We start from the raw sequence: 19780 nt of genomic DNA on the forward strand, positions 1-19780 counted from the left end.
TGTACGCGACTACAAAACATTTAACCTGACAGCTAGCCACCATATGTATGATTTCATTTATAAAGTTTGTTTGGATCTCCAGCATTTCACAGGCTAAATTAAGATATGTGAATATTTGCTTTTTATTTGTTCACACCAAACAGCACAAACATCCAAATATAAAAGTATTACCATGGGATTTTATGTTTTTTTTTTTACAGACTGGGGGGAAAGGGAAGAAAATTTGGGTTTTCCTACCGTTTTTATGTGACCTGGATTGGCTTTTTTTCTTTCTTTCTTTATGGGGACAGAGCTCAACGTGGCAGTTTCTTTCCATTTTTCTCACTCATTTTTCCCTCTACCAAAACAAGTTAATTGAGGTTTCAAGGAGCCACGGGATAGATTTGGCACAGAACTGACTCAATGTTTCCCTCTGTAGCCTTTTTCCATCTGTAGAAATGACATTTCTCTCAGCTACTTGGTGTGACCTTCATTTCGGCCCCTTCTTGTGTGTGTGTGTTTTTTTTTTTTTGTTTTTTTTTTATCAAACAAGTGTTACCATCTTGAGACCCTTTCTCTCCAACCTGAAACAAATCGAAATGAGGCATATGTGAAAAGAAAAATGATTTATGATTAGGTATGTTCAAAGGAGATGTTTTATAACATCAGAGGGAATGGTTTGATACCCTCAAGATCTTTTTATTATTTTTTTTATGTGAGAATGTCAGAAAAGTGATATTCCATGTTTTCAGGTCCCAGTGGAACTCTATCAGGAGCTTTTTCCACAACCCTTTTTGCTGTTGGACTTCTGTTCTTCCCAAGAAATGACATTTAGGATTGTTATATAACCTGGACACACCTTCAGGTCTAAAGTATTAGATATGAAAAGATACTTCAAATATAGAATTGATGATTAAACAATATATAGGGCGACATAGGGGCTCAGTGATTAGCACTGACGCTTCACAGCAAGAAGATCGCTGGTTCAGTCAGTTGGCATTTCTGTGTAGAGTTTGCATGTTCTCCCTATGTTGGCGTGGGTTTCCTCCAGGAGCTTCTGTTTCCCCCACAGTACAAAGACATGCACTACAGTTGAATTGAATAAGCTAAATTTTCTGCAGTGTATGTGTGTTAATGAGTGTGTATGGATGTTTCACAGTGCTGGGTTGCAGCTGGAAGGGCATCCACTTTGTAAATACATATGCTGGATAAGTTGGCAGTTCATTCCACTGTGGCGACCCATAATTAATAAAGGGACTAAGCCAAAGGAAAATGAATGAATAAATGATTATGTGTTGGATTTTCAAAATATTCTTTAAATATAATGACATCCATAAAAGAGATCTACTCTCGCCATCTGAGCTACTATCAAATTACAATCTAAATGCAGCAAAAAGAAAAAAAGGTTAGTATAAGTTTAATATGTGCATTTCTTTTATTTAAAGCTCTACGATTGTTGCTTGTCAGATTTACAAATCCCATGTCACACTTTTGGAGCTCAGCTGTCATAATGTTAAACTGAATGACAATCAAAATGTGCTAAACACACAGACAAGCAGTATTTTTTTGGAGTTTGATGTCATTAATCCATTAATTCATTAACCTGGGTTCTGAAATGATACCTCACAGCTTACATAAACAATCTGTTGACTTAACTTTACTCATAACATGCCTTGGCAATAAAAGCATGTTTTGAAGATACCCAGAGTTGGTTTAAAGATGCCACACTGATCATGTCATCAGGTTCAGTGCTCCTATTGGTTCATGGTTTGATGCTTGTAGTGAGAGAAGTCACACTGCATAAAAGTGTCAGAAATATCTGACTGTCAGAAATTCATTAAAGGAAAATCTGTTGGGTGGCAAGGTGGCTCAGTGGTTAGGACTCTCGCCTCACAGCAATAAGGTTGCTGGCTTGAGTCCTAGCTGGACTAGGAGGCATTTCTGTATGGAGTTTGCATGTACTCCTTGTGTTCGCATGGGTTTCCTCCAGATGCTACGGTTTCCCCCACAGTCCAAAGACATGCAGTTTATAGATGAATTGAATAAAGCTAGGTTGGGCTGGAAGAGAATCTGCCACATAAAACATTATGCCAGAGTAATTGGCAGTTCACTTCTAATCCCTGATAAATCAGGGATTAAGCCAAAAGATACAGTAGTTATAGTGAGGAAAAAGTGTTTGCCATCAGTCAGCTGTTGGAGATTATATCAAACCAAGAATTGATGGCCAAGACATTACCCTAGGATTATAGGAATCTTTTAAGATTTGCAACTTTTTTTTAGATGACCAAATCATATAGAGTAAGAAATCGCACAGTGTGAGCAGGTCTAAACTCAAACTCTTAATTTGTCCTCTGCATTAACCTATCCAAGTTAGTGCACACATTAGGATGCAAGCAGTGAATACACACTGTGGACACATTTGTTTTCAAGGGCACTCAAGGGTGGCAGAGAGCACGATTATACACCCCGACACTGCTGAGAATCAAACCCACATTTCAGTTTCCACACCTTAACCATCAGGTTGACTCAAATGACCCAAATCTCTAAATCCCAAATTTCTCAGTGTCTATTCCAGACAAGACTGACTAGTTCTAGATCTGAACTAATAACTTTTTTTTTTTAATTTAAGTTCACTAAATTATTTAAAATCATTTTTAACTACAGCTTACAACATTAAAGTATAACCGTTTTGAGGCCTGTTCATGTTTTGAGCGTTCACATGGACGAAACCATAACCTATGGAGCTAATAATATGCAAAACTGTGTTAATTAAAATCACTGACAATGGTAATTTAATAAATCTGAATTTTTATATGCCTTAAAAATAGTTTTGAATTTCTTAATTTGAATTTGGATTTCATTTCTTCCCTGTTGATGACCCTTACTTTCTGCTGAACCTGAATTTTATAATCTGAATTTCTGATTTTGAATTTTAAAATATTGAATTTGATTTTCTTTCAAATTTCAGTTGTATTAAATTTCAGATGTTCAATATTCAAGTTATGAAATTCAAACTCAAATTAAGAAATTCAAATTCAAAACATTTTTTAACGGCATATAAAAATTCAGATTTATTAAATTACAATTGTCAATAATTCAAATGAACACAATTCAAATTCAGATTGTTTTGGCATATTATTAGCTCCATAATAACCAGCCTAACAAAGATGAATTGTATTTAATTAATACAGTGAAGATTATGCAATTTTATTTTACATTTGACTATTCAAATTCTGTGTCTGAATACTTATGCTTGTAATGTGTCTATTAGTCATTCATTTTCTTTTCGGCTTAGTCGCTTTATTAATCCGAGGTCACCACAGAGGAATGAACCGACAACTTATCCAGTACATTTTTTTATGCAGCGGATGCCCTTCCAGCCGCAACCCATCTCTGCAAAACATCCACACACACACTCATTCACATTCATACACTACAGAAAATTTAGCCTACCCAATTCACTAGTACCGCACGTCTTTGGACTGTGGGTGAAACCGGAGCACACGGAGGAAACCCATGCGAAGGCAGGCAGAACATGAAAACTTCACATATAAAGCCAACTGACCTAGCCGAGGCTCGAACCAGCTACCTTCTGGATAAGTACTGGATAACTGATGGTTTATACCACTGTGGCGACCCCAGATTAATAAAAGATTAAGCCAAAAAGAAAATGAATGAATGAATGAATGAATGAATAATCTATTCATCTGTTGGAGTTGTTATCATATTGCAATATACTTTATACAGTACCACAGAAGAAAAAAACTGAATATCGCAATGTCAGATTGTCAATGCTGGATGACAGCAATGTTTATGGTCCAGGTGAAGTGATATGCAATTCGGCAAGCTTCTGTCACAATATAGTGTGTGTGCTAGCTCACGCAGCAGGTCTGATCCATACTTCAAAATACAAGAAAAGGTCACTTGCCTTCCAGGTCAATATGAGTTTGAGGATACAGTGGAAGAGGAAATTGTGTTTAAACACTGTGTAGTTTCACTGCAAATATGAATCATAATACCAAAATGACACTTTAATTTCCTCTACGGTCTTTTATCCAATTAGCAGCAGGCGATCAAATGTCAGGTGAGAGGAAATAGGCAAAAGATGAACATGATATGGCCGGACATGAGCACACATCTCCAATTTGAGCGCTTCAGCTGGAAATCCTAGACCGCAGCTCTGACAAGTATCATAAATCATAAAAAGTCTATAAACTTATTAGACACTGCGACCCTAGCTCTTCTGATGATTTGGCCTGTCTTCATCGCTGCAGGTCTGCTGTAGGTACGCAGCATTATTAGACAGGACAGATGTCTCCCTCACACCCAGCCCAGCCTAGCACATAATCATTTCACGCTCTACAACGCAAAGCAGGAGAACAACAAGGGGGAAATAATTACCTCACTGTCTTGTTTTATACAAAGCCGCTGTTTAACAGGCTGAGAGGAAAGCAAATGTCTTCAAGATCAAGCTGCCTCATCGAGACCCTGCTTAACTAAAGGTTTGAGTGGATAAAAGCAAGCAAACTTCATAGCACACTGATTAACACAGAGTCTGCTGGGGATTGTGTCTTTTGTAATGCATCAAAAACCTTGACAGATTTTGCTGTTGTTCCTTAAAGGGATAGTTCACCCAAATCTGTCATCTTTTTCTCACCTTCAGGAAAATAATAGAGGATTTCTGAAAGAACGACTTCTGTTATTAATGAATGACTTTTTGTGCTCTTGAATTTTTTGGATCACCTCAGAGTTCTCTGGTTTCACCCACAGTCCAGTGCCAAACAAAATTGGCAGGAGTCTTGCTCTGACTGGTTCATTTTAATTTGTGAGTTGTTAAATGGAGATTTCTCTGACCAAATCATTCAAATCAGGAATCATTCATTCTAGACTCATTCTGACTGGATCATTAGAATCAGGAAGTTGTTAATTGTAGACCCACACCCTAAAACTTGCTCTGACCAAATTATTTGAATCCGGGAGTCAATCATTCTAGACTCGCTCTGAGTGAATCATTTGAATCATTCATTCATTTATTTTTAACCGCTTTTCCGGGGCCAGGTCTTAGGAAAGAACCCCAGACTTCTCTCTCCTCAGACACTTCCTTTAGCTCCTCCAGAACGATTCTGAGGCATTCCCAGGCCAGCCAAGAGACATAGTCCCTCCAGCCTGTCCTGTGTCTTCCCCGAGCCCTCCTCCCAGAGGGACATGCATGGAACACCTCCCTAGGTAGGAGTCCAGGAGGGATCCGAAACCGATGCCTGAGCCACATCCGCTGACTTCTCTTGATGTGGAGGAGCAGCGGCTCTACACCAAGCTCCTCCCGGGTGACAAAGCTCCTCGCTCTATCTATAAAAGTGTGCCTGCCACTCTGCCAAGAAAACCCATTTCGGCCACTTGTATCCAAGATCTTGCCCTTTTGGTCATAATGACCATAGGTGAGAGAAGGAACATAGATTGACTCATCCATGAACCACCACCTTATCATGGTGGAGGGGTTTAAGTGCCTGAGTGATTCTAATAGCTATGTTGTCGAGGGCTAATGCTTCTGGTAGGGTCTCCCAAGGCAAAAAGAAAGTCTTAGGTGATAGGTCAGGTTCAAAAACTCCTTATGCGTTTCATAACATTGAGGACCACGATGCCCCACCCTGGAGACAAGCCTAGGGTTGGGGCTCGTATGCGAGTGCCTGGTGGCTGGGTTAGCCTGAAGGAGCCACGTGGGACCATCCTCCTGCAGGGAGAGCTGTAAGGGGCTGGTGCATTGTGGAAAGGTTGGTGGTCGAAAGTTAGGGCAACAACAACCCGATTGTCAAGCATAGAAACTGGCTCTTGAAATATGGAATGTCACCTCATTTGAATCAGTTGTTAATTTGAGTTATTAAGTTGTTAATTGAATCAGTGAGTTGTTAAATAGAAACTTGCTCTGTTGACAAAATAATTTGAATCAGGGAGTCATGAATTTTAGACTCACTCTGACTGGATCATTTGAATCAATAGGTTGGTAATTGGAGACCCACTTTAAAAGAACTATTTGAATCAGTGAGTAGTCAAATAGAGGCTTGCTCTGTCATTCATTCTAGACTCACTGACTGGATCACTTGAATCAGTGACTTGCTCTGACTTAATCTTTCAAATCAGACAGTCAAAAATTTTAGAGTTACTCTAATTTGATCATTTAAATCAGTGAATTGCTAAACGTAGACTCAGTCTGATCATTGGAATCGGAGTCATTATTTCTATAGAATCACTGTGACTGGATCATATGAATCAGGTAGTTGTTAACCGTAGACCCGCACTCTGAATGGATCATTTGAATCTGTGAGTTGTTAAATAGAGACTTGCTCTGGCCAATTTATTTGAAACAGGGAGTCATTAATTCTAGACTCGCTCCGAGTAGATCATTTGACTCAGTAAGTTGTAAAATGGAGACCTGCTTTGAAAGGATCATTTAAATCAGAGTTGTTATATAGAGACTTGCTCTGTTGACCAAATGCTTTGAATCATTCATTAATTCTAGATTCGTTCTGATTGGATCATTTAAATCAGGGAGTTGTTTTTTTTTAGATCCGCTCTGAACAAATCATTCGAATAAGAGTGTCACTATTTCTAGACTCGATGGGACTGGATCATATGAATCAGTGGGTTGTTAAGTGGAGACTTGCTCTGACTGAATCTTTCAAATCAGGCAGTCAATAATTCTAGACTCACTCTGCATAGATGATTTGAATCAGGGAATTGCTAAATGTAGGCCCACTCTGATCATTCAAATCAAAGAGTCATTAATTCTATAGAAACACTGTGACCAGATCATTTGAATCAGTGAGTTGTTAACTGAAGAATTGCTCTGAGTAAATCATTTATAGTTGTTGACTCAATAACAGATGCATTCAGATCAGTTAAATTCATGAATTAACCATTGTATGATTTTTTTAAACTAATTTAACAGGTTAGACAGGATAATATGAATCAAGGAGGGAGTTTACTGTAGTCTTGCTCTGATGTGATAATGTGATTATTGTGGACTCGCTCTTAATGGAAAATTTGAATAAGTGTGTTATTCACTGGAGCATTTCTTTAACCGATCTTTTGATTCAAGGAGTTGTTAATTGAAGAGTCACTCTGACCAAATAATTTTGATTCAGTGAATTCAATTGTACACTGGATCTTAAAAAATTATTTAAAGTTGTTGACTCAAGAACAGATGCATTCAAATCAGTTTAAGTCATGAAATAACTGCTGTTTGATTCATGAATCAATTCAAAAGGTTTTCATATAAACCAAGAAATAAATATACTCAGATTGTTCACAAACCAGACATTGCTATCAATAAAGCATGAAATATTGCTTTGAAATGTAAAATTACTAAAAGACACTTGAAAAAGCACTTTGTAAGTGCTTTGCTTCTGTCCATTACTGTAAACTTAACTTAAATAGTGCAGCCTTGTGTTTATCCATTTTATGCAAGATTTGTAAAAGATTATAAAAGATTTGTACTTGGGTTCAGAAGGCTGTAAGCATTTGTTAGGTCAAGTATGTTCAGTGATTTAAAATAAATACATAAAAACTAAAAAGGAAAAACAGGGAGAGCAACGTTCCACCAAACTTCAATTCTGTCACAATTTCCTCGCTCTCAAGAAAATAAGAGAAGATATTTTAAAGAATACGATTTACCAAGCAGTTGCTGGTCTCCTCTGACTGATCTCTGAAAAATCTAAAGACTGAAATGTAAACACAAAATGCTAATAAATAAATGCAGTAACATGCTGCTTTCTATTCTGTCCCACTGGAACCTTTAGTGTCTATATTTTTTTTGCACACTTTTAATCAGAAAAGGCTATTATACTCACAGTCCAAGGTGTAATGGCTGTCTTTGAAGGCACTATCAGCCACTGGTTTCAATTTGATTTTCATTTGCATACCAGAGGTTAGTTAAGATCCTATCTAAGGTGGATTAAGTTAAAATAATAAAGATTCACAATGACCAACATTGAAGCAATTTCATATTTTAAAAATGGAAAAGGGATATACAAATATGTAAATGCCTTCTTTAGCCTGTAAAAGAAATTGCATCCTGGAATGATTCGGAATTCTTAGAGAAAGCCTTGTCGGCAATTCTGAGAAATTGCTGTCTATTCTTGTTTCGCAAAACAAAAATCATTGTAACAATTATTTGCATCCGAGCTCGTTCATACTCCTGGTCAGCCCATATTCTATTGTGAGAGTTTGACATGGATAGCACTATCTGCAATAGGAACAGCCATTAGTGTCTGATGACTCATTAATCTGCTCGCCATCTACAATTTATCTGATGAGGACACACCGTCTATTAATACTGTGCCCAGCTGTTTGGAGTGAGTCACAGCTCAGGGTGCCCATTTTGCAGTGAGGGGGTAAATTATGCCCCTGGTAACACAAAAGCAGGGAATCAACAGCCAGCAAGGACGAAGTCTTCCTCCCACAACAGGGTGGGTGGCAGTTAATATGTCAGTGTGATTGTGTCCACATATAGGATCAAACTCTAGCATTAATAGCCATTTAGAGAAAAACACATCTAGGATTGTTTAGAACATATTAATTGAGACTGAAAAAATGTTTATGGCTTTAGTTTTTCATGTTTTTATAGCCATCAGTACTGCTGGGTTATAATGACCTATTAATCAGAAGACTTGTTTGGTTAGCGTAGATATTGAGTTAGTGCATTTGATTTGAGGTATAATTTATTTTTAGTTTGGCAGAACTGCTTACATGATCTAAATGGTCTAACCTATTTTATAACAGGGGCAAAAATTGACAGACTGGATAAATTAAATATTGTGAATAGCTCCATCAGGATATATTGATGGAGTTAACTTGTAAACAATAGTTTGGCAGCGAGATCATGTCCTCATTTTTCCCCTTAACCAATTATCTACTCCCTAAAAACTATTTAAGGCAGATAAGCCCTCTAGCACTGTTCATCTCGTTCTCTCCTTCCCTTCATTTCCTTTCTTCCCATTTACAATCGTTATAACCCTCTCTTCGCTCCTAGGTTGAATCGGGGGGTTCCAATCACTCTACTAGAGTAGAGATGGGCATCGTTGTCTCTGAGTCACTGGGCATCATTGTAGCACCCGATCAACCTACCTACTTGTTCATTATCCATCCTCTTACTTCCATTTTCCTTTGATCCACTGTTCCCTTACCACTCCTTTTCATCCCTACAATAAAGTCTAGCTCAAAGTGTGGTGTCGTCCATGCTGGTGAAATTAGATTTAAGAGGGTCATTGTGTCATACCTTTGTGTAATAATACTCATGCATTCTAATTTGGTTAAGAATAAAATTTAGTTTAGTTTGTACAGTATGTTGTTTCAAACATGATTAATCATTGAACATGTCATAGCTTTTCAATGGATTTTTGGGCCCAATTCTGATTCATAATGGTGAAGTACACACAAAAAAATTGACGTTTGTTCAAACTACATATTTAAAATAAGCTGAAGCAACACAATTCTTTTTGGACAACTTAATTGTTTTATGTTCATTCAACATATATTTTTAAAAACTAATTAAGTTAACTTGTTGACTCATGTTGACTCAACTCATGTTGACTCAACAAAAAATGTTGTGGAACCCAGCATTTTTTTTACAGTGTAGTCGATGTTTCATCTGTATCCATACCCCACTTACTCTTTATTTCAAGGGCCAAGGAGAAGGGGTAGGGATGAAGATATGAGACATCACTACCACTACACTCGCATCCGTCATCATAATGTCATTGCTAGCTCATGTGTCACATGAGATGTCATTTGCAGCATTCATTCCAGAAGGTGCAAGATTAGTAACGTTTAATAGATTACCCACTCCAAGAGTTGTTTTGCATATTTAGACTTTGAAAAAGAGTTGTTTGTTTTCAGCTCAAAAACGTATGAGCCTCTGGGTTTCTCCAGGCTTCCCTGTTACGACTGGTGAATCATGTTGCAAGCGTACTGTGTATTTCCACAGTGTTCATATTTATGGATGTAACCACAAGGAAACAACAATAACGTTATACCAGACATGCTGTAAGAAGCAAATCCACTGCCACCAGACATTTCTGACAGACTGGCCTATTCTGTCAAGTATAAGCATTTAAAATATGATGTGGACTATTATCTAGTGGTTGTCATACGCAGAAATTATCATTTGCGAAGTTAAGCATTTTTTTAAAGAAACACCTCTTTGAAGAGAATGAATATGAATGCCATTGTGTCTGTAATAAAACCGATGCTTGTTTGTAGAAAAAATCCTTATTAATGCTAGGGCTGCACGATATTTGAAAAAACTGACATTGCGTTGTTTTATTTTTATGCAGTACATATTGTGATATTGTATATAATTTCAGTAAATGAAATGAACGGCTCTGTTTAAAAAGAATGTACATAATTGATTACGATGATTTTGTAGAGAGCATCTGCATTAAATAAATAAACCATTTAAAAGTATTAATAAAAACAATAGAGCAAAGATATGTGAAGTTTTACAAACTAATTTTGAGAGGAGCATGTGATATGATTGATCGCGGCTGACCTCTCATCTGTAATCTGCAATAATCCAATCAGATTATTTCAAGCCTACTATAAATAGACCGATTTCACCCTACTACTTCATTTTTTATTTGGAAGAATCCCCCTTCTACTCCATCTCCTCCTTTAGCTCCATTTACCTGAGGGAGCTATCGAGACCTATAAGATCTCGGACCCCCGTTTTTGAATATTGACCAGGCGGAGCCCAAGGCTCTTTTATCTCTGAACTCAAGAGTTCTCTCCCGGTACAGCATGCCAAACCTGCTAATAGCATCAACCAATATCTAAATGTGTACTCTTGAAATGAAAAATACAACAACTGGTGTTTTTATTTTATTTTATTTTTATTTTTTTCTGGGAGTCTAGCAGTATTCAGGTACACAAATTGTGAAATCAAATGTAAAATAACAGTGTAGTTTTTGTTGTGTGTAAATATATTTTAATACAATTATTTTTCTTAAAGTTAAAACATTATAATTTTTCTTATGCTAGAATGCTTTGAACGCTTACACAATCATACGCCTTAGGAACACAAAAACAATCAACTGTGGCTCCTGGTCAACTATACAAGGTTTTTACACGTTTCATCAAGTCAAATTTAAGACTTTTATAAAGCTAGATGCTAAATATTTTTTAATGGCCAAGCAGAAAAAAAACTGTATTAGTAATTTCTGTCACAAATTTTAAATGTGTCAAAACAAGCATACTTTAGTTGCATGCATGCATAATTTTTTGTTTATAACTTAACATAACTTAAAACAAAACTCTTCAAAAACTAAATGTTTTCACAACAGACTACAGTTATAATATTAGTCAAGAGTAGTTTTGCTAAAAGTGCATGTGTTTTATTGAGATGCGTTGTTGCCGATTGGATGCGTTTCGGATTGATTGGGTAGCTTTACAAAGGACAATTAAGACCCGTTTAAAATGATTTAAGACCTACTACAAGACAATATTTCAGTGAATGTAAAAGTTTAAATTAAAATTGTGTTTTTGAAATGTAAGACTTTTAAGACAGATTCCCTGGTATAATTTTGATTCAACATTGCAGATCCTGCGATGTGACTATTGCAGATACGCACATTGCAATATCAATGCTAAAACCATATATTGTTGTAATTAATGGCATTTTTATTTTACATTTGTATCTCCATGCTCGCTTGGGAAGCTGTGTGGTCACTGTAGCTGGTGTATTCATTGCCATCTCTCACACACCACTTCTTTATTTATTGTAGTGTAGTTCTAAAAAAATCTTAATTTGAAGGGCTATGTGGCAAAATAATTTGTTTTCATTACAAATATATAGCTCGCTAAAAATTAATATCAGCCTGAAAAGTTGAAATTTAATCCTGAGGATTTTTTCAACCACCAAAATATAAACAAAAACGTTTTCATTCCCAACTTTAAGTTTAATATATTATTCGTCTAATATATGGAATAGTAAATGCTTTTTTTCATAAGCAGTTGTTTAGGTTTACAGTACATTTCAAACAATTAGGTCTAAATTGGCCTGACCTAAGCTTTTAATATACATGACCTTTGATTTTTTTATTTAATTTTTTTTTATTTTAATTTATTTATTTGCATCTTCACAATTTGACTAGATTCATGACATAAGTTTTTATTAGAAATACTCCTTTGACCTGACTTTCTCTTTTAAACCTTTGGTATATTACTTTTTTATTGTACTTATGTTTGTATACATATTTGTCATATATTATTCATGTTGGCATTTTATAACTGACTTTGCCTGACCTAAATTTTCTTTCTCTTCTTTTCAAGTTTATTTGTATAGCACTTTTCAAAATAATTATTGTTTCAAAGCAGCTTTACAGGTGCACATTACTTTTAAATTCATAAAAGTTAAAGTTATTGGTTACAATAACTTCATTGGTTACAAATAACTTTAACTAATTAACTAGTAACTAATAGCTTTTAACAGGTAACATATATATAAACACAGTTAACCTGCAGTTATATAGAATATGTATGGTGTCTATGTGTAAATGTTCAGTGCAATATCAATGCTAAAACCATAAATTGTCGTAATTAATGGCATTTTTATTTTACATTTGTATCTCCATGCTCGCTTGGGAAGCTGTGTGATCACTGTAGCTGGTGTATTCATTGCCATCTCTCATACACCACTTCTTTATTTATTGTAGTGTAGTTCTAAAAAAATTCTTAATTTGAAGGGCTATGTGGCACTTCCCCTACCCCTACCCCTACACCAACAACAACCAAAAAAAAAAAAAAAAAAAAAAAATCGAAACACCCCTACCCCTTCACTTGAACATGTGAAACAGAAGATTGGTAGGAAGGTGAAGAACTAAGAAGTAGAAATGATATTGTGTCTATATCAGAGATGACCAGTCTAGGGCAACTAAGGTGGCCCATATAACCTTTGATTTGGCCCGCCATCCCATCTGAGAAGAGAGGGGGAATGATGGGGATGGTTTAGAGATTGTCATTTCAAATGGAATGTAATGTAATTGTTTATTTGTTTGTTTTATTGTTAAGCTACAAAAAAGTTTGCTGCAATTAAATGTTTTGATTCAAATGCTGTAATTTATTTTAAAATACTGTCACCTGACAGACAGAGAACAATGCAAAGACTTTGCTGAGCAAATCAAGGCAATGGGAGACTCTGCTTGACTAGTGTTTCAGCATTAAACTCCAAGCTGTTATAAATGTGATTGTTTATGTCTTCATTGCAATAAGTTATTATCAAAAAGTTATACTGCATTAGTTAATACAATTCAAAGCAATGTTTTCTATTTATTTTTAACTATTACTAAATAAATTAGGGAAATTACCCATGGCAACTTTAATGTAAAATAGTTTGGCATATTTATCTTGGGCCCACGGCTCTCAATGATATTTGGTTTGGGAACCCCTGATCTATATTTTAGAAATGCTGTAATTCGTGATTCTAATTATTAAAACATTGTCAGTGTTATATTCCACTTTGAAATGGCTTCAAAACCAGCAAGAATCCCCCCGGCACATTGAATAAAAGGTATTCTATATTCTGAAACCATTCACACTGAAGAAGAATTTGTTGTCCCACTGCAAATATCTTGCCTGCATGGTTCAGTAATGAGAAATGCCTTTTTAAACTGTCAAATCGTAGCCCAAAAAAATGTTATTCAGCGTTCGTCTCATATCTTAAAATTTCCAATACCAATTTGCTTTTAATCTATAGGACGCAAGATAGATGTATCCTCCATTTGGTATTAGCATAAATCTTGCCTTTCCCTCCAGATTGGCTATAAAACACTGAATGTTTGTGACAAGCAGCCAAGATTCTCTGGTAATGAGTACAGGAGCAGAACAAGGCTATTGTTAAGGACTGATGGATAGCCCTTGAAGACGACATCAAATTTACATGATGGATTAGTGCAGCGAGTGATTGAGGATGACACTTCAGGATGTGGCTAAAGAGCTGCATTTACAATAACAGGATATATTTGTAGCATAATTTGTCAGTGTTTTTCTTTTTTGTCTGTACGCATGTGTGTGTGCACATCCATTTTCATCCACAGAGTCAAGAATAATGATAGGCAATCATAACTGAAATAGAATTTTTTTTCTTGTCTAGTATAACAGTTACTGTTGCATGCAGAATGTAAGGGAGGAAGACTTGAGGTAGACTGTTATTTTAGCATTTGTAATAAGTAGAACAGCTTACATTTTTTTCAAGAGCAAGCTTTTGGGTGAAAACTGCTCTATATTGTATTTGTTATTGTTGAGTAGGCCACTGCATACAGTACACCGAAGCTTGGAGACTGAAGAACAGACTTTTTGATTATTACATGGTATCGAAGTTTATCAAAAACATTTGTGCCTCTCTGCAAAGTGTGAGAAGCATTAAAGTGAAACATACCTTTATTTTGGGCTTCTGCTGAACTTCATGGATCCACAAAAGCCACAGCTATTTAGCTCCAGTCCTAGACGGTCACAATGTGAAGAATTTAGTAGCTCATCATGTTTCCAACATTCTTCAGTAGACTTATAACTTTGTGTTAGAGGTTTGATGCAAGGATGAGAAAGCGATGACAGACTTGTCTATTTTTGCGAACTATACCTTTCCTAAACGGGTAGACATACCCACAATGCACTTTGAAAGTTTGCGTGGCAAGAACTCTGCGTCTGACCACAAGATGGCGTCTGCGATGGAATCCTATGGGTGTAAGTTTTTAAATGCAAAATTATTTAATTATTAAATAAATCTTTGTATACATGACAGTAAAATCAAAATAATTTGTTTTCATTACAAATATATAGCTCGCTAAAAATTAATATCAGCCTGTAGGTTGAAATTTAATCCTGAGGATTTTTTCATCCACCAAAATATAAACAAAAACGTTTTCATTCCCAACTTTAAGTTTAGTATATTATTCGTCTAATATATGGAATAGTAAATGCTTTTTTTCATAAGCAGTTGTTTAGGTTTACAGTACATTTCAAACAATTAGATCTAAATAGGCCTGACCTAATTAGCTTAAGCTTTTAACATGACCTTTGATTTTTTTATTTAATTTTTTTATATTTTTATTTATTTATTTGCATCTTCACAATTTGACTAGATTCATGACATAAGTTTTTTATTAGAAATACTCATTTGACCTGACTTTCTGTTTTAGACCTTTGGTATATTACTTTTTTATTGTACTTATGTTTATATATTTATCATATATTATTCATGTTGGCATTTTATAACTGAATCTGCCTGACCATAACTTCATTGGTTACAAATAACTTTAACTAATTTACTAGTAACTAATAGCTTTTAACAGGTAACATTATTATATATAAACACAAGTTACCTGCAGTTATATAGAATATGTATGGTGTCTATGTGTAAATGTTCAGTGAGGTGTGTTTGTGTATTTAAGTGTATGTGATGTCCTTGAAGTCCTTGATGGTTGGCATCACGTTGGTATCATCTTTTCCCAGGTCCTGGATCCCATCAAGTGGTTCTGCACAATCTCTAGACTAGAGGCATTGGTACAGGCATCACCAGGCGGAAATAGAAAACAAAAGAAAATTAGCATAGCTGCTGTTCAAAATGTATTTGAACAAGAGATTTTAAATGTTAATAAAATAGGAGTTATATTAACAAACATATAACAGAAGTATTTTTAACAAAGTGTCTGGTGTATTAAGACAGAAAGAGTGTGTTTTCTTCATTTTATTGTGAAAACATTTTTTCCACCCTTTTAAAAGTTAATAAACCAATTGAATAAGTTTTTTACCATTAAAATGATTATGCTTGTTCATCATTCAGCATGGTTAATATGTGTAAACAAAAATGGGTCCAAATGCTCCAGTTAGTATATGCTAAAGCAAGTGAAATACAAATGGCCCTTATACTGTACATTCATTGTGTGCTGTAATGTTTTTGGAAATCATGATTATAATGTTTATCGATGTCTAACCTCATATGGTCAGACAACAATTCATCTTTTACAAATTCAGTAATTTAAATACTGGTGTCTATGATGCAGCAAGTCCAGAGACCGTATAGTGAACATCATGATTTTGTAAAGGATTAGAATTAATGTGTGATATGATTAAACAGTGTTCATACATTTCTAATAGATCATGGGGAACAATTTTTCATAAATAGTAAGCTATTTTTTTTTTTAATCAGAAGGAAATAACATCTTTCACCACATGTGTGAAACTCCTCTCACTACTAAGCATTGATGTCACCCTGTCCTTCACCTCTCTCCAAACACCTCTCAAATGTGCTACTAATCGCAAAATCTATCTCATAGTTAGCTCTTTGGCCCCTGTCATTCCTTATCAACCCATTTACCTTTACATCATGGGTCTGTTCCATGACCGCATGTTACTCAAAACAATCAATATCTCAATCAATCCTGTTTGTGTTTCCACTGCAGATCATGGGATATGCAACTGTGGCAAGTGTTTCTGTGATGAAAACTGGTTTGGTGAATCCTGTCAGTACGAGGAGGAGTGTTCGCTCTCCAGCAAAACCAGCAAAGACCTCTGCCGCAATGCTCAGGGTGTAGTTTGCTCCAATGCAGGTAAGATACACATCACCCAGAGACTTATAGTGTTGAGAAAGGCATACAGTATACAGAGCTCTGCACAAATAATTGCACCCGTAAATATAAAAATGGTCTTGAGCTTCACAAATTAGGACGTGGTTGTAAGAAAATAAAACAAAACAACAAAATTGGCCACACTGTAAAACATTATTGCTGACAACCAAAGGAACTTTTATAGTCATCTGAACTGACATCAATTACACTGAATAAAATGTTAGGTTAAACTTTGTAAAACTAAACAAAGTCAGTTGAAATCTGATTAACTGATTATTGGTTAAAGTAATATAAAAACATGTTTCCATGGCTTTTTGTCATATCATTTTTCATGGTGCATATTAACCATTAAGGCAATAACATAAATTTCAGCATCACTTTCTATGAAGCCCATGCTCACAATGTATTATACTTTTATTTCTAATTATTTATAATGAAGCATAACAATCATATAAATGTATCATATACAGTATAAAGAGATACAACATAACATTACAATGACAGTTATATCTACAGTTACACTGTGTTATTGAAATGTGAAGGTGATTGAAAAAGGATAAAATGAAAAAGGCTGAAAATGGCTTTTTGTAGTACTATGTATTTTATTTATTTATTTTTTTCTTTGAGTCTATGTTACAAAATGTAAAGGTACAAATGGATTCAAACATATATGTCAAAGATGCCAAAAGGATAAAATATGCCTCAAGTAAAAAGAAGAGATAGGTAAAAGAAGAAATAAGTAAAAAGGTAATAGACAAATGAAGTATGTGGTAATGGGGTGGGAAAATAATAAGCTTGTGCTTCATCCAACTCCATTTTCAACCATGTTGAAATAAATTTTTGTCAATGATATTTTATGTACTGTATGATATTTTTGTTAGAAAATAAATAAATTAAATCAAATCAATACTTAATAGTGATAAATGTCATTTTAATGTACATGTTCATATGTAATTCTACACTGATTTGAAGCATTGTTGGTCACAATTATATTTATAAAGATGCAGTCTATTATGTTAAAACACTGTTATGTTATTACAAGAAAGGACTCATTAGTAGAGATTTTGTTGTGTCAAATTAGTGAATGGTTTTATATTGTTATAGGAGACCAATTGCTATAAATCCATATTCTAAGCCATAATACAATTACTATTAATAATAATAAGTTGGGTCTAAGGATCAGGAAGTCTCCAAAATAAAATTCAACATCACCTACAAATTGATTGAAAGATTTTTAAGAAGCATTTTCTCTCATTCAACAACAAACTCAAACATCATTCAGTTAATTATTGTTTACTTTTCTTAAAAATCTTAGATCGAAAGGATAAACAATAAAGACATTTTTTCTGCAGCCTTTTTGCTGATATTTACTAAGGGTGCTGATAACAGTGAAGGGCACTGGTGTGCAGTTGTCTAAACATTCCTTCTGGGTGGCCTAAAAAATAACAGGCTGCTTGTATTTCACACCTTGACCCCAGAGCCTGTACTTAACCTTAACACTGGCCTGAACTCTTGTGTGTTGTGTCTGTCTGTATGTTGTTAGCAGGGCTCCAGCTGCTTTACAGATACGTCTGGTATGTCTCACATATGTCAGTGTCAGTAGGGCAATGAAAATGCTGTGTATCATGATTTCTGGAAAGTCACAATTTCAGAATTATATATTTTAGATGCTAGAGAAAATGTTAACTGGTTAACACCACATTTTTAATAAGTTCAAAGAAGAAATAACCATTTCATGGAACTTTTCGAGGAAAAGACTGTAAACTGACATTGCCACAATTCCCTGCTAAACCAGCTGAAATTATTTGATTTGATTATTTTGTAAAATACAAGTTTAAACAGTAAATATCTTTATATTTACTATATTCTGGAATTATTCTGGCAAATAAAGTTTAAAAAAAATGTATATGCAGAAATCAGAATTTAAATTTATAATAAATCGAATGAGTTAATGCTTTAACAAAACCTAATAACAAGATATTTTTTAGTTAATAAAAATTTCATTTTTTATAGTTATTTCATGTTAGCTCATGAGATTTTTTGTATATGATTTATAACATATTTCAAACATTAACAATGCATGCTTTAGAAATACTTTGACAGATCATATTAACCCCTGAAGTTACCCAATGTTAGCAAAATTAGTGTAAAATGTTACAATTTTTATTATTGTGTCACATTTTTGTAGTTAAACTGTTGCATTTTTTGTGCTTTATTGAATAATTGTGGGGGAGGTTATGTTTAAATGTTCATTATTTCATTCATCAATTCATTTGTAAAATGACTAAATGTGAATATTTTTATTCTACCATATGCATGCACTTTGCTTCTTTATTTAAAGTTAATAAGAGAATCAATGCTTAATTAATTCTTAGTTAAATTCTGAAAAGTATGCAGTTTTACAGCGTCAGGTGTATTTGTGAGAGTGTGTGTCTCTTCATAAAGTGTATGTGTTTGCCGTGTGCTGCCATATAGAGCAGTGTGGCTGTATTTTGACACTGATGGTTGTGGCCGACAGGCACCTGTCACTGCGGCAGCTGCATGTGCCACAATCCCGATGGGAAAAGCCTGATCAGCGGACGCTACTGCGAGTGTGATGACAGCGAGTGTTTGGATGAAGACTCTGGAGAAGTGTGTGGAGGTAAGACTTTAAACGACAGAGCTCCCTCAAACTGTCTGGACACGTACTGTATGTATTTTTTATAAAAAAAAATTATTTTGTATTTACATAAATATTACATAAGATTGCCATCGAAATAGTTTTTTTTCTCATTTTTGCTATATGGTGGCTGTAGCGGTGAAAGTTACACACATTTTAAATTAGTATTTCTTTTTGCATGCACATTAATTGGCCAGCCCATGAAATAAATCTGGTATATATTTTTTGTGTGATCTGAGATATAAAGGATGTCATACTGCTGTTGTCAGAGCTTGTTAATAAAGTAATGTGGTAAGAAAAATAATGTCCAATTTTGTCAAAAACACCATTATTCTATAAGCAATAATTTAATCATAAATAGTTACAAATAAATGTAAGCTGTAGTAATATTGTAACTTGGTATTTGGATAATTTAAGACAACATATTATATTATATTATATTATATTATATTATATTATATTATATTATATTATATTATATTATATTATATTATATTATATTATATTATATTATATTATATTAAGACAG

At 34.7% G+C, this 19780-nt stretch overlaps 3 protein-coding genes across 5 annotated transcripts in view; 2 read left to right on the plus strand and 1 right to left on the minus strand.

Moving 5' to 3' along the window:
- nalcn (sodium leak channel, non-selective) overlaps positions 1 to 14635 on the minus strand; it is a 192014-nt gene extending 177379 nt beyond the window's left edge. Inside the window, exon 1 of the mRNA XM_087266408.1 lies at positions 14405 to 14635. The gene's annotated coding sequence lies outside the window, so the exon portion shown is untranslated. The remainder of the gene's footprint in view (positions 1 to 14404) is intronic.
- clybl (citrate lyase beta like) overlaps positions 1 to 19780 on the plus strand; it is a 760714-nt gene that overhangs the window by 598602 nt on the left and 142332 nt on the right. The window lies entirely within an intron of this gene.
- The window catches only part of itgbl1 (integrin, beta-like 1), an 81188-nt gene that overhangs the window by 13136 nt on the left and 48272 nt on the right, over positions 1 to 19780 (plus strand). For all 3 annotated transcript variants that reach the window (XM_087266537.1, NM_001441588.2, NM_001024072.3), the window contains 2 exon segments: positions 16428 to 16574; positions 19111 to 19233. In XM_087266537.1, coding sequence (XP_087122663.1) covers positions 16428 to 16574; positions 19111 to 19233 — 270 coding nt within the window.

The sequence above is a fragment of the Danio rerio genome, chromosome 9 (assembly GCF_052040795.2).
Source record: "Danio rerio strain M-AB ecotype USA chromosome 9, GRCz13ab, whole genome shotgun sequence".
In the NCBI taxonomy this organism is placed as follows: Eukaryota; Metazoa; Chordata; class Actinopteri; order Cypriniformes; family Danionidae; genus Danio; species Danio rerio.